This window comes from Leucoraja erinacea, chromosome 39 (genome assembly GCF_028641065.1).
Source record: "Leucoraja erinacea ecotype New England chromosome 39, Leri_hhj_1, whole genome shotgun sequence".
Classification (NCBI taxonomy): domain Eukaryota; kingdom Metazoa; phylum Chordata; class Chondrichthyes; order Rajiformes; family Rajidae; genus Leucoraja; species Leucoraja erinaceus.
The window spans coordinates 455,188-470,352 of record NC_073415.1 but is presented as its reverse complement, the minus strand read 5'-3'; the positions used below and the strand labels follow the sequence as shown (position 1 = coordinate 470,352).

The 15,165-nt window shown below is 51.0% G+C and overlaps 1 protein-coding gene across 1 annotated transcript; it reads right to left on the bottom strand.

The window, feature by feature from the left end:
• Nucleotides 1-8,955: 8,955 nt before the first annotated feature.
• LOC129714358 (uncharacterized) lies at nucleotides 8,956-15,165 on the bottom strand. Its single transcript, XM_055663907.1, has 4 exons — nucleotides 14,330-15,165; nucleotides 13,002-13,090; nucleotides 11,093-11,232; nucleotides 8,956-9,316 (listed from the first exon to the last, which is right to left on the bottom strand). The coding sequence occupies exons 1-4, from the start codon at nucleotides 14,536-14,538 to the stop codon at nucleotides 9,119-9,121; spliced, it is 636 nt and encodes a 211-aa protein (XP_055519882.1). The 5' UTR covers nucleotides 14,539-15,165; the 3' UTR covers nucleotides 8,956-9,118.

The following is a 15,165-nucleotide window of genomic DNA, read 5'->3' as shown; positions in this document are numbered from 1 at the left end:
CTCCGTAGTCAGGATGGAACCCGGGTGTTTAAGAAGGAACTGCAGATGCTGGAAAGGTAGACAAAAATGCTGGAGAAACTCAGCGGGTGCAGCAGCATCTATTGAGCGAAGGAAATAGGCAACGTTTCAGGCCGAAACCCTTCTTCAGACTGAAGAACCCAGCTCTCTGGCGCTGTGAGGCAGCAACTCTACCACTGCACCACCTGGGATAGGTTTGAATGGTGGCATAGACCTGACGGGCTGAACGGCCTGGAGGGACACACGATATTGATACGATTTTATTTATCCCAGGAGGGAAATCGATCATAAAACACAAAACCACAAAATACATGAAATGTGAAATTAAAGTGAAGAGCGGAAAGGATAGTGGATGTGTAAAGATTGGGGGGAAGTCAGCCTCACTCAGTCTCACACATGTATGAATGGAGGATGCAGTGAAGGGTTTGAGACCCACCGCTGTGAGTGGCCTTGCTCCGACGATGCTGCACATCCTTGTCCATCGCTTCCTCCCTGGGAATGAAAATCCCACAGTAGGCTTCCGCGTGGCTCTGCTGCAGGAAAACACTGGAATACACGTGGATCAGTGGAAGCTCAGAGTAATCCACAACCCTGCGGAGAGGGGGAGAGGGGGAAAGGGGAGAGAGAGAGGGGGAGAGGGGGAGAGGGGGAAAGAGAGGGGGAAAGAGAGGGGGAGGGAGAGGGGGAGGGAGAGGGAGGGGGAGGGAGAGGGGGAGGGAGAGGGGGAGGGGGGAGGGGGAGGGAGGGGGGGGGGAGAGAGGGGGGGGGGGGGTGAGGGGGGGGGGGGAGAGAGGGGGAGGAGAGGGGGGAGGGAGAGAGGGGGAGGGGGGGGGGGGGGGAGAGGGGGGGGGAGAGGGGGGGGGAGGGGGGGAGGGGGGGGGGGGGGGGAGAGGGGAGGGAGAGGGGGGGGAGAGGGGGGGGAGAGAGGGGGGGGGGGAGGGGGAGGGGGAAGAGAGGGGGAGAGAGGGGGAGAAGGAAAAGAGAGGGGGAGAGGAGAGGAGGAGGAGGGAGGGGGGAGAGGGGGAGGGAGGGGGGGGGGAGGGGAGAGGGGGGGGGGAGGAGGGGGGAGGGGAGAGGGAGGGGGGGGGGGAGGGGGGGGGAGGGGGAGGGGGAGGGGGAGGGGGAGGGAGAGGGGAGAATGAGAGGGAGAGGGGGAGAGGGGAGAGAGAGGGGGGAGAGAGGGGGAGAGAGGGAGAGGGGGAGAGAGGGGGAGAGAGGGAGGGGGGAGGGGGGAGAGAGAGAGGAGAGAGAGGGGGAGAGGGGGAGAGGGGGAGAGAGAGGGAGAGAGGGGGAGAGGAGGGAGAGGGGGAGGGAGAGAGAGAGACGGGGAGAGGGAGAGATGGGGAGAGGGGGGGAGAGAGAGGGGGAGAGAGAGAGATGGAGAGAGAAAAAGAGGGGGGGAGGGGGAGGGGGGAGAGGGGGAGAGGGGGAGAGGGGGGAGGGAGAGAGAGGGGGAGAGAGAGAGGGGAGAGGGGGAGAGAAGAGAGAGGAGATGCTGAGTTAGGATGTGCTTGTAACCCATCTAAAGGACACAGAGTGCTGGAGTATTTCAGCAGGTCAGGCAGCATCTCTGGAGAACATGGATAGGTGACGTTTATGGGTGGAATCATTCTACTGACTTGTATTTGCCGCATTGAGGGTCTGGGATTGAGATACAGCGCGGAAACAGACACTTCATCCCACCACAGGTCTGCACCGACTAGCGATCTCCACACAACAACACCATCCTACACACACTACACAACCTGTGCGGACCAACTGGCGGGAGTTTTTACGGACATTTTCAACCTCTCACTTCTGAGGTCTGAGGTCCCCACCTGCTTTAAAAGGGCATCAATTATACCAGTGCCCAAGAAGAGTAAGGTGACGTGCCTCAATGACTATCGACCAGTGGCACTAACGCCGGTGGTGATGAAGTGCTTTGAGAGGTTGATCATGGCGCAAATCAACTCCAACCGCGACAAAAACCTGGACCCACTGCAGTTCGCGTACCGCCACAACAGATCAACGGTGGATGCGATCTCGCTGGCCCTCCACTCCGCACTGGACCACTTGGACAACAAAAACTCATATGTCAGGCTGTTATTCATTGATTACAGCTCGGCATTTAACTCCATCATCCCCTCCAAACTGGTTACCAAGCTCTCAGAACTGGGTCTCTGCGCATCCCTCTGCAATTGGATCCTCGACTTCCTCATTCACAGACCACAGTCTGTTCGTATTGCTGGAAATGTGTCATCCTCAATAACAATCAGCACGGGAGCACCTCAAGGCTGCGTGCTCAGCCCCCTGCTGTACTCACTCTATACTCATGACTGCATAGCCGGTCACAGAGCGAACTCTATCATCAAGTTCGCTGACGACACCACTGTTGTGGGACGTATCACTGATGGGGACGAGTCAGAGTATAGAAGGAGATCGACCGACTGACCAAATGGTGCCAGCACAATAACCTGGCCCTCAACACCAGCAAAACCAGGAACTGATTGTGGACTTTGGAAGGGGTAGGAGGGGGACCCACAGTCCCGTTTATATCAACGGGTCGATGGTGGAAAGGGTCAAGAACTTCAAATTCCTGGGCGTGCACATCTCTGAAGATCTTTCCTGATCTGAGAACACTAATGCAATTATAAAGAAAGCTCATCAGCGCCTCTACTTCCCTAGAAGATTACGGAGAGTCGGTTTGTCAAGGAGGACTCTCTCTAACTTCTACAGGTGCACAGTAGAGAGCATGCTGACCGGTTGCATCGTGGCTTGGTTCGGCAACTTGAGCGCCCAGGAGCGGAAAAAGCTGCAGAAAGTTGTGACCACTGCCCAGTCCATCATGGGCTCTGACCTCCCTTCCATCGAGGGGATTTATCGCAGTCACTGCCTCAAAAAGGCTGCCAGCATCATCAAGGACCCACACCATCCTGGCCACACACTCATCTCCCTGCTACCATCAGGTAGAAGGTACAGGAGCCTGAAATCTGCAACATCTAGGTTCAGGAATAGCTACTTCCCCACAGCCATCAGGCTATTAAACACAACTTCAACAAACTCTCAACTATAACAGCCTATTGCACTTTATCTGTTTAATTATGTGTGTATATATAATATATAGTCTATGGTATATGGACACACTGATCTGTTCTGTATTTATGCCTACAATATTCTGTTGTGCTGAAGCAAAGGAAGAATTTCATTTTCCCATCTGGGACACATGACAATTTACACATACACCAAAGCCAATTAACCTGCAAACCTGCACGTCTTTGGAGTGTGGGAGGAAACCGAAGATCTCTGAGAAAATCCACGCGGTCACGGGGAGAACGTACAAACTCCGTACAGACAGCGCCCGTAGTCGGGATCGAACCCGGGTCTCAAGCGATTTGAGGCAGCAACTCTACCTGCTGCACCACTGTGAAGCCACTCTCATGTGTAGGGAAGAACTGCAGATGCTGGTTTACACCGAAGATAGACACAAAGTGCTGGAGTAACTCAGCGGGACAGGCAGCATCTCTGGAGAGAAGGAATGGGTGACGTTTCAGGCCGAGACCCTTGTTCAGACTCTTCACCCCAGTCTGGAGAAGGATCTCGACCCGAAACGTCACCTATTCCTTTTCTCAGGGATGCTGAGCTACTCCATCTCTTTGTGTCTATCCAGTGTCTATGTAGCAACATGGCCACGATCATGTGTTGGGCTGGACTAAACCTCACAGGTTGGCCTGGGTTACGCCAGTGTGGGCATGGGATGCCAGCACTCGTACCTCTCATCCGCACCACCCTCAGAGGGCTGGACGATGGTCAGGCCGTACAACTTCGCTCCCCGGGCAAAATCCTCCCCCTTGGCGTTCAGTCGCCACAGGCACTCCAGACGGACGGGCTGCCTCACCAACAGGGCGGCTGGGACACAGGAGTGGAGAGCATCCGCCTTGCCCATCACCTCCTCCTAGAGACACAGGGCCAACAGAGCAATCAGTGACAACACAGCACCCTGATACAACATGCAACAATGCACCACAGGATCATGCATACTGCCATAGAACATGCAACATGCAACATGCAACATGCAACAATGCACCACAGGATCATGCATACTGTCATAAAACATGCAACATGCAACAATGCACCACAGGATCATGCATACTGTCAAAGAACATGTAACATGCAACAATGCACCACAGGATCATGCATACTGTCAAAGAACATGCAACATGCAACACTGCACAGCACAGGATCATTCATACGGTCATAAAACATGTAACATGCAACAATGCACCACAGGATCATGCATACTGTCAAAGAACATGCAACATGCAACACTGCACAGCACAGGATCATTCATACCATCATAGAACATTGAACATGCAACAGTACAACACAGCACAGGAACATGCATACCGACATAGAACAATGAACATGCAACATAGAACATGCAATAGAACAGGATCATGCATACCATCATAGAACATGCAACATGCAAAATGGAACATGGAACAGTGCAGCACAGCACAGGATCACGCACACCGTCATAGAACACTGAACATGCAACATGCAACAGGATCATATGTGTCATATTGTCATATGTTGACAGAATGCAGCGGCTGGGTTTGTATACACTGGAGTTTAGAAGAATGAGAGGATATCTTATCGAAACATATAAGAACATTAAGGGATTGGACACACTAGAGGTAGGAAATGTTCCCGATGTTGGGGGAGTCCAGAACCAGGGGCCACAGTTTTAGAATACGGGATAAGCAGGAACGGGGTACGGATTGGGGGTGATCAGCCATGATCACAGTGAATGGCGGTGCTGGCTTGAAGGGCCGAATGGCCTACTCCTGCACCTATTGTCTATTGTCTATTGATCATGCATACCATTATAGAACATGCAACATGCAACATAGAAAATCGGTACAGGAGTAGGCCATTCGGCCCTTTGAGCCAGCACCAGGCAACTCAGCGGGTCAGGCAGCATCTCTGGAGAAAAAGGATGGGTGACGTTTCAGGTCTGGACCCTTCTTCAGACTGCTACTAGAGAATGGTCCCAACCCGAAATATCACCCATCGATTTTCTCCAGAGATGCTGCCTGACCCGCTGAGTTACTCCAGCACTTTGTGTGTGTTGCTTAAAATTTGAATGACATTTGGACAGGCGCATGGATGGGAAAGGTGTTGAGGGACATGGGCCAAATGTGGGCAAATGGGAATAGACTAGCTTTGGTGGGGCATGGACAAGTTGGGCCAAATGGCCTGTTTCCATGCTCTACAATCATATCATCTTTTGGGTTCAGACTTGAGATTTTTGTAGTCAAGTCTACCTCCTGAGGAGTTTCCTTCATCGCACATTCAAGACCAGCGACCGTCGATCTCACATCACTTGGGAGAATCTTCACCACGTTGTGGTGGCCCAAGAGGTCCACTCAGACCACCTACTCAAAGGCCAGTCACTGGTGGGCAGGAAATGCTGGACCTGCAGTAACGTCCACATCACTCAAAGTAATAGGGGCGGCACGGTGGCGCAGCGGTAGAGTTGCTGCCTCACAGCGCCAGAAACCCGGGTTCCATCCTGACTACGGGTGCTGTCTGTACGGAGTTTGCACATTCACCCCGTGACCGTATGGGTTTTCTCCGGGTGCTCTGGTTTCCTCCCACACTCCACCTTGTACCTTGTGGGTATCACTTTTGAAGTGTCCACCAGGGACTATACTGGAAGCTGGACTATTGTTACATTTGCCAGGCCATTTAACCTACAAAGCTGTACGTGTTTGGAATGTGGGAGGAAACCGGAGATGGGAACATCGAGAAGCATAGAAAATAGGCGCAGGAGGAGGCCATTCGGCCCTTCAAGCCAGCATCGCCATTCATTGTGATCATGGCTGATCGTCCCCAATCAATAACCCATGCCTGCCTTCTCCCCATATCCCTTGACTCCACTAGTCCCCTAGAGCTCTATCTAACTCTCTCTTAAATCCATCCAGTGACTTGGCCTCCACTGCCCTCTGTGGCAGGGAATTCCACAAATTCACAACTCTCTGGGTAAAAACGTTTTTTTCCTCACCTCAGTCTTAAATGATCTCCCCTTTATTCTAAGACCGTGGCCCCTGGTTCTGGACTCGCCCAACATTGGGAACATTTTTCCTGCATCTAGCTTGTCCAGTCCTTTTATAATTGTAATTTATAATTGAGAGTAGGGAAGATTCAAACAAGGGGACATGACTTGAGAATTAAGGGACAGAAGTTTAGGGGTAACATGAGGGGGAACTTCTTTACTCAGAGAGTGGTGGCTGTGTGGAATGAGCTTCCAGTGAAGGTGGTGGAGGCAGGTTCGTTTTTATCATTTAAAAATAAATTGGATAGGTATATGGACGGGAAAGGTATGGAGGGTTATGGTCTGAGCGCAGGTAAATGGGACTAGGGGAGAATACGTGTTCGGCACGGACTAGAAGGGCCGAGATGGCCTTTCCGCGCTGTAATTGTTATATGGTTATATGGTATATGTTTCTATAAGAACCCCCCTCATCCTTCTAAACCCCAGTGAATACAAGCCTAGTCTTTTCAATCTTTCCTTACATGACAGTCCCGCCATCCCAGGGATCAATCTTGTGAACCTACGCTGCACTGCCTCAATCACAAGGATGTCCTTCCTCAAATTAGGAGACCAAAACTGGACACAATACTCCAGATGTGGTCTCACCAGAGCCCTATACAACTGCAGAAGAACCTGTCTACTCCTACACTGAAATCCTCTTGTTATGAGATCCCGGAGAAAACCCACGCAGGTCACGGGGAGATCGTACAAACTCCGTACAGACAGCGCCCGTAGTCGGGATCGAACCCGGGTCTCCGGCGCTGCATTCCGCTGTAAGGCAGCAACTCTACCGCTGCGCCACCGTGAATGTGCGGGGATGCCTGGTCGGCACGGACTCAGTGGGCCGAAGGGCCTGTTTCCACGCTGTATCTCTAAACTAAACTAAACAAGAAAGGAATTGTGTTCTTCATCATCAACTCTTCATTCACAAACAGAACTGACAGCGAGATACTCACCTTGGAGAACACTTTCTTTTGTCCATTTTGGTCCAGGGGGATAACCAACCTGAAACAGTAGAGGATCGGACCAGAGGGCACGTTAGTGATTCAGGCGTAGACGTGAACCATAGACGCTATTTAGTTCTCTCTCACAGCGATAACAATTCTCCTCATTCTTCTCGGCATTAGTTTTAGACAGATCAGGTTCCAGGGTCAGGGTTGGAAAATGTGTAGGAAGGAACTGCAGAGGCTGGTTTACACCAAAGATAGACACAAAATGCTGGAGTAACTCAGCGGGACAGGCAGCATCTCCGGGGAGAAGGAATGGGTGACGTTTCGGGTCGAGACCCTTCTTCAGACTGACAGTCAGGGGAGAGGGAGGCACAGAGATAATGAAGGGTAAGGTGTGAAAACGAGAGATCTAAGGGAACAAATATAAAGGAAAATGTCGAATAAATCATTGTTCGCTAGGGGAAGTTAACAATGAAGCATAAAGAGGTAAAATTTAATTAGGAGGACAGTCAAACGTGTTGGAGAACTGGGATGGGAGAGGGTTTAAGAAGGAACTGCAGATGCTGGAAAATCGAAGGTAGACAAAAGTGCTGGAGGAACTCAGCGGGTGCAGCAGCATCGATGGAGCAAAGGAAATAGGCAAAGTTGGGGCAATTGGTTCAATGTGGAACACAATGCCAGGACAAACTCTTATTTGTCTGCACATAATCCGTGTCCCTCACTTCTCTGCATATCCATGTTTAGTTTAGTTTAGAGATACAAACGTTGCCTATTTCCTTCGCTCCATCGATGCTGCTGCACCCACTGAGTTTCTCCAGCACTTTTGTCTACCTGGGATGGGGGAGGGATGGAGAGAGGGAAAGCAAGGGTCACTTGAAGTTAGAGACTTCAATGTTCATACCGCTGGGGTGTAACATATGCCCAAGCAACATATGAGGTGCTGTTCCTCCAATTTGCTTTGAGCCTCACACAGAGAGTGGAGGAGGCCCAGGACAGTGTGGGAATGGGAGGGTGGGTGTGGGGGGGGAAATATTCTGGATACAACTGATAGAGACCGGGAGTCACAAAGCACAGAAACAGGTCCTGAAGCAAAACAACCCGCACTCTCATCAACCACCCACTCTCACCGACGCCACTTCAAACCCATTTGTATTCTCCACAGAATCCCATCCTAACCCCACAGATTCTACACACTTGGGGCAATTGGTTCAATGTGGAACACAACGCCAGGACAAACTCTTATTTGACTGCACATAATCATTTCTCTGCATATCCATGTTTAGTTTAGTTTAGAGATACAACGCAGAAACAGGCCATTCAGCCCATCCAGTCGACACCGGCCAGCGATCCCCACACGCTAACACTACCCTACACACACACACTAAGAACCATTTTACATTCATACCAAGCCAATTAACCTGCAAACCTGTACGTCTTCGGAGTTTGGGAGGAATCTGGAGATCACGGGGAGAAGGTACAAACTCTGTACAGACAGCACCCGTAGTCAGGATGGAACCTGGGTCTCTGGCGCTGTGAGGCGGCAACTCTACCGCTGCGCCCCCGTGCCAGTCAGTCACTGATGAGGCAGTCACGGTGGCGCAGCGGGAGAGTTGCTGCCATGCAGCGCCAGAGACCAGGGTTCGATCCTGACTACGGGTGCTGTCGGTAAATAGTTAATACGTTCTACCCAGGGGTTTTCTCTGAGATCTTCGGTTTCCTCCCACACTCCAAAGATGGACAGGTTTGTAGGTTAATTGGCTCGGCATTAGTGTAAACATTTTCCCTAGTGGGTGTAGGATAGTGTTCGTGTGCGGGGATCGCTGGTGGGCACGGACCCGGTGGGCCGAAGGGCCTGTTTCCGCGCTGTATCTCTAAACTATGGCGAGTCTTGCATGCTGTTTCTGTGGACTATTTCGTTGTACTAATCGGGTTTTGTGCTTATGTACGGCAATACTTTACTAAACTGTATTACTGAAAAAAATAATGTCCTTGCACTTCTGTACCTGTGATAATAATAGACCATTGGTCCAAGGTGCGTACTGCACAACATTCCCAATCCCATTCCCGTTTCTGGGAGTTACCTGAAGACGAGGTGATGTTGCTGTTTGATTGTCCTAATCACATCATTGCGGAGACATTCCACAAAGCGGGACACGGCTCTCTGTACGTCTGTCCCGATGATGACAAAATGTAGGAGAATATCGACAGCGGGAGGCAGGTCATAGAAGGTTCCGGTGAAGATGCCCGGCCCTGTGAGACCAGAGAATACCTGGACCTGGAATTGACGCAGGAATGTTCAAAATGGATTTGTTTACGGATGAAATGATCCAAATGTCTTCGATGACAAACTGAGCCTTTAGTTTAGTTTACAGATACAGCGTGGAAACAGGCACGTCGGCCCACTGAGTCCGCGCCGACCAGCGATCCCCCCCCTCCCTGTACACTAACACTATCATATACATTAGGGCCAATTAACACGGTGGCGCAGCGGTAATGTTGCTGCCTTAAGGGATTGGAGTAGACCATTCGGCCCATCGAGTCTACTCCGCCATTCAACCATGGCTGATCTCCGCCTCCTAATCCCATTTTCCTGCCTTCTCCCCATAACCCTTGACACCCGTTCTAATAAAAAATCCTCTTCCTCTGTCTTAGAAATATCGACTAACTTGGCCTCCACAGCCCTCTGTGGCAATGAGTTCCACAGATTAATGCCCCTGTCCCACTTAGGAAACCTGAACAGAAACCTCTGGAGACTTTGCGCCCCACCCAAGGTTTCCGTGCGGTTCCCGGAGGTTGCAGGTGATTGCTGGAGGTTGCAGGTAGTGGAAGCAGGTAGGGAGACTGACAAAAACCTCCGGGAACCGCACGGAAACCTTGGGTGGGGCGCAAAGTCTCCAGAGGTTTCCTAAGTGGGACAGGGACATAAGGGTCTCGATCCGAAACGTCACCCATTCCTTCTCTCCAGAGATACTGCCTGTCCTGCTGAGTTACTCCGGCTTTTTGTGTCCACTCCGCCATGCAATCATGGCTGATCTATCTCTCCCTCATAATCCCATTCTCCTGCCTTCTCCCCATAACCCCCGACACCCGTTCTAATCAAGAATCTATCTATCTCTGCATTTAAAATATCCACTGACTTGGCCTCCACAGCCTTCTGTGGCAATGAGTTCCACAGATTCACCACCCTCTGACTAAAGAAGTTCCTCCTCATCCCCTTTCTAAAAGAGCGCCCTTTAATTCTGATGCAATGAGCTTCTGACTGTACTACGCGTGTGGCTGTACATTCCTCTGTCCTGTTGTAGCTCCCTATAAGCCTTTTCTTGATTCATACATTCTAGGAGTAGAATTAGGCCATTCGGCCCATCAAGTCTACTCCGCCATTCAATCATAGTTGATCTATCTCTCCCTCTCAACCCCATTCTCCTGCCTTCTCCCCATAACCCCTGACACCTATACTAATCAAGAATCTATCTATTTCTGCCTTAAAATATTTCCATTGACTTGACCTCCACTGCCTTCTGTGGCAATGAATTCCACAAATTCATCCCCCTCTGATAAAGAAATTCCTCCTCATCTCCTCCCTAAAGAAAAACCCATTAATTCTGAGGCTGTGACCTTTGGTCCTAGACTCTCCCACCAGTGGAAACATCCTCTCCACATCCACTCTATCCAGGCCTTTCATTATTTGGTAAGTTTCAATGAGGTGCCCCCTCATCCTGCTAAACTCCAGCGAGTACAGGCCCAGTGCTGTCAAACGCTCATCATATGCTAGCCACTCATTCCTGGGATCATTCTTGTAAACCTCCTCTGGGTGTCAGAGGGTTGGTGAATGGGTGGGATTAATTATCACAGATGGACAGTTCCACGCTGTATCACTTGTGGGTCAAGGTGAACTGTTTCCACGCTGGGTGGGAAGGAACTGCAGATGCAGGTTTAAATCGAAGATAGACACAAAAAGCTGGACAGGCAGCATCTGTGGAGAGAAGGAATGGGTGAGGTTTCTGGCCGAGACCCTTCTTCAGATTGAGTCAGGGGAGTGGGCGGTACTCACGGAGAGTGCGCTGGTCTGGTGCAGGCTGGCAATGGGAGGGGTGGCGTTTGCCAGCAGCCAGCGGTACTGCTGGAGGTGAGCAGGGGAGACGCAGCGTAGGACAGCGGGTAGTCCCCACACACGGGACGTGTGGCCGGCACCTGCGGGATGCAACAAGAGGGAACATTATGGAGAGGGGGTCAGCGTTCCGGAAACTGCCCACAGGGGCCTTGGTGCCAGCTGCCTGGCACTGGGCAATGTAAAGATGCTTTCTCCCCATATCCCTTGATTGCGTTAGCTAAGAGCTAAATCTAAAGGGCCTGTCCCACTTGCCGATGTTTTCGGCAACTGCCGGCATCATTGATGACGTATCAGGTCGCCGTAAAACTAGCGGTGTGATGCCGTTTGATGCGCGGCGTTTTTTCAAGTGTCGCAACATTTTTTTTGTCACTGCTGGATTTTTAATTGTTCAAAATCTTTTGCCGACCCTGATATGACGCCGGCATTCGCCGAAAAAATCTCCAAGTGGGACAGGCCCTTAACTCTCTCTTGAAAGCTTTCAAGATCTTCTCTTCTCTTGAAGATTTTCAAAGGGGCAGATTTTCACCGGGTTCAGTGTTTTTCATTTACACAGAGAGCTGTTGTCATTAGTCAAGTCTAAGTCTAAGTCTAAGTCTACCCTAAGTCTAAGTCCAAGTCTAAGTCTAAGTCTAAGCCTAAGTCTAAGTCTAAGTCTAAGTCTAAGTTTAGTTTAGTGAAACAGCATGGGAAACACTGACCCATTCAAACTAGTTCTATGTTATCCCACTTCCTCATCCACTCCCTACACACACTAGGGGTAATTTACCCAGGCCAATGGACCTACAGACTGGCACGTCTTTGGGATGTGGGAGGAAACCGGAGCACCCAAAGGAAACCAAACGCAATCACTGTGAGAGCATGCAAACTCCACACAGATAGCACTGGGGACAATTAACCTACATATCCCCACGTGTAGTTTAGTTTAGTTTAAAGATAAGGCATGGAAACAGGCCCTTCGGCCCACCGAATGCACGCCGACTATCGATAACCCATTCACACTAGCTCTGTTATCCCACATTCTCATCCGCTCCCTACACACTAGCGGGCAATGGACAGAGGGCCAATTAACCTGCAAACACGCTCGTCTTTGGAGTTCGGGAGGAAACTGGGACACATGGAGGAAACCCACGGAGTCACGATGAGAATGTGCAAACTCCGCACAGACAGCACATAGACACGGCGATTAACGTACACAACCCCACATGTTTAGTTTAGTTTGGAGATCCAGCATCGAAACAGACCATTCGGCCCACCGAGTCCACACTGACCCATTCACACTAGTTCTACGTTATCCCACACACTAGGGCCAATTAATAACTACACATCCCCACATCTTTAGCTTAGTTTAGTTTAGGTTAAAGATAAGGCATGGAAACAGGCCCTTCGGCCCACCGAGTCCTCACCGGTCAATGATCCCCGCACACTATCACTATCCTACACACACTAGGGACAATTTACAATTTTACCGAAGCCAATTAACCTACAAACCTGTCTACCTGTGTAGTGTGGGAAACCAGAGCACCTGGAGAAAACCCACACGGGTCACAGGGAGAATGTACTAACTCTATACAGACAAGCATCGGTAGTCAGGATGGAACCCGGGTCTCTGGCGCTGTGAAGCAGCAACTCTACCGCTGGGACTAGTCCAATGTGCCAGCATGGTTGGCATGGTTCAGGTAGTCGGGAGGGCCTGTTTCCACACAGTAAACCTAGATGATTTTCGGACTGTAACAGCAACAGCGAGAGGTTGATATCTGGTGGGGGACCTCGGTCGTGGTGACCCTGCGGAGTGCCAGTGACCGTGAACATCGCTGGGTGACCCCAATGTCTGCGCCGCGCGTTACTGCACCTGAGATGTATCCAACCGCCGTGGAAAATGTGGGCCAACTCAGATCGGAAAGGATCCTTTCAGGTGGCGTGGAGTTAGTTAAGCGAAACCTAGGGGTAAGAAACACAGCGAAGAAAGCACAGTATTGTAATGGTTAGGAAGGAACTGCAGATGCTCGAAAAATCGAAGGTAGACAAAAATGCTGGAGAAACTCAGTGGGTGAGGCAGCATCTATGGAGCGAAGGAAATAGGCAACGTTTTGGGTCGAGACCCTTCTTCAGACTGATGTGAGGGGGGAGGGGGAGGGCGAGAAGAAGAAAGGAAGAGGCGGAGAAAGTGGGCTGAGGGAGAGCTGGGAAGGGGAGGAGAAAGCAGGGACTACCTGAAATTGGAGAAGTCAATGTTCGTGCCGCTGGGGTGCAGACTGCCCAAGCGGAATATGAGGTGCTGCTCCTCCAACTTATGGTGGGCCTCGCTCAGGCCATGGAGGAGGCCCAGGACAGAATGGTCGGATTCGGAGTGGGAGGGGGAGTTGAAGTGCTGAGATCAGGTTGGTTATTGTAATGGTTCTCACTGCAGAACAGCAAACCATATGCACTCAATTCATTATTTGAGTCACACAGCACAGAAACAGGCCCTTCAGCCCAACTCGTCCATGCCAACAAAGATGCAAGATTTCAAGAGAAAGTTAGAGTTAAGGGCCTGTCCCACTTACGCCACTTTTACATCAACTGCCAGCACCCGTCATAGATCGTTACATATCACCGAAAATGTTCAACATGTTGAAAATCCAGCGGTGACCAGAACAAGGTACGACTCTTTGGGCGACTTCTCACGACCATATAGGCTTCATGTACCCCGCGGTGCAGGAGTAGGCCATTCGGCCCTTCGAGCCAGCACTGCCATTCAATGTGATCATGGCTGATCATCCCCAATCGGTACCCCGTTCCTGCCTTCTCCCCATATCCCGACTTCGCTACTTTTAAGTCCTATCTAGCTCCCTCTTGAAAGTATCCAGAGAATCGGCCTCCACCTCCGTCTGAGGCAGAGAATTCCACAGACTCACCACTCGCTGTGAGAAAAAGTGTTTCCTCGTCTCTGTTCTAAATGACTTACCCCTTATTCTTAGACTGTGGCCCCTGGTTCTGGACTTGGATAATCAGTCCCGCCATCCCGGGAATTAACCTTGTAAACCTACGCTGCACTCCCTCAATAGCAAGAATGTCCTTCCTCAAATTAGGGGACCAAAACTGCCCACAATACTCCAGGTGTGGTTTCACTGGGGCTCTGTACAACTGCAGAAGGAATGTGTGTGTCCAGGATACAGGAACAAGCCCCCTTATTCCTACCTCTCTGCCTGCTGCTGTATCTGACAGAGAAGTCCCGGATACGGGTTTGGTGGTAACTCCGTCCTCCTCAGTAGCTGGGCACTGATATCCTCCATGCACTTCTGAAGCCCAGTCGCATCTAAGTATTTCTGTAGCTGGTTTAATCTTCGAGCTACGCGCGGATGAGCGGACTGTGGTGCTCTGGGTCGCTCCGAAATCTGGCCCGACATCTCCTTTACCCCAGCAGACCACAATCCACTGCTGCTCACAGGAGCCGGCCTGGCTGCAACATTGCAGCTGGTCTCCAAAGGTGTTGAAAACCCTCGGTGGCTGTGGAGAGAGACACAGTTAGTGTTTCCAAACAGTGATGGGGTCTGAGGATTGAAGGGTCCAGCATAGGACCCAGGCCCTTCGGCCCACCAAGTCCATGCCGACCAGCGATCGCCCGTTCACACGAGTTTAGTTTAGAGATACAGCATGGAAACAGGCCCTTCGGCCCACCGAGTCCATACCGGCCAGCGATTGCTCATTCACACTATCTGGATCTGGATCTGGATATAGTACGCTGGAAAACTGTAAGTAGGGCATCACTCAGCACTATGACCGTGGTGGATGTACTAGTCGAGATGGAGGTGCCTTTGGAGTTACATCTTTGTATGTGTTGATGTTTTGGAGATCTCTGATGCTGGCTGGCAGGGTATTCCAATCCTTTGCTGTCTTGAAAACACTTGTTCTATGTCATCGCACTTTCTCATCCACTCCCTGTCACAGTCTGCCCTCTCCTCATTCTCATCCACTTCACCTCCCAGTACTTTTCCACCGGTCCCTCCTTCTCCTCGCCTGCCACTCCCCTCTCA

Excerpts from the sequence above, each read along its gene's own strand:
- LOC129714358 (XM_055663907.1), bottom strand. The coding sequence starts at position 14,538 with ATGTCGGGCCAGATTTCGGAGCGACCCAGAGCACCACAGTCCGCTCAT. Across the intron at positions 11,233-13,001 it reads GGCGGTTGGATACATCTCAG|GTGCCGGCCACACGTCCCGT; the intron begins GTGCAGTAACGC and ends TGCATCCCGCAG. Across the intron at positions 9,317-11,092 it reads ACCAGACCAGCGCACTCTCC|GTCCAGGTATTCTCTGGTCT; the intron begins GTGAGTACCGCC and ends CGTCAATTCCAG.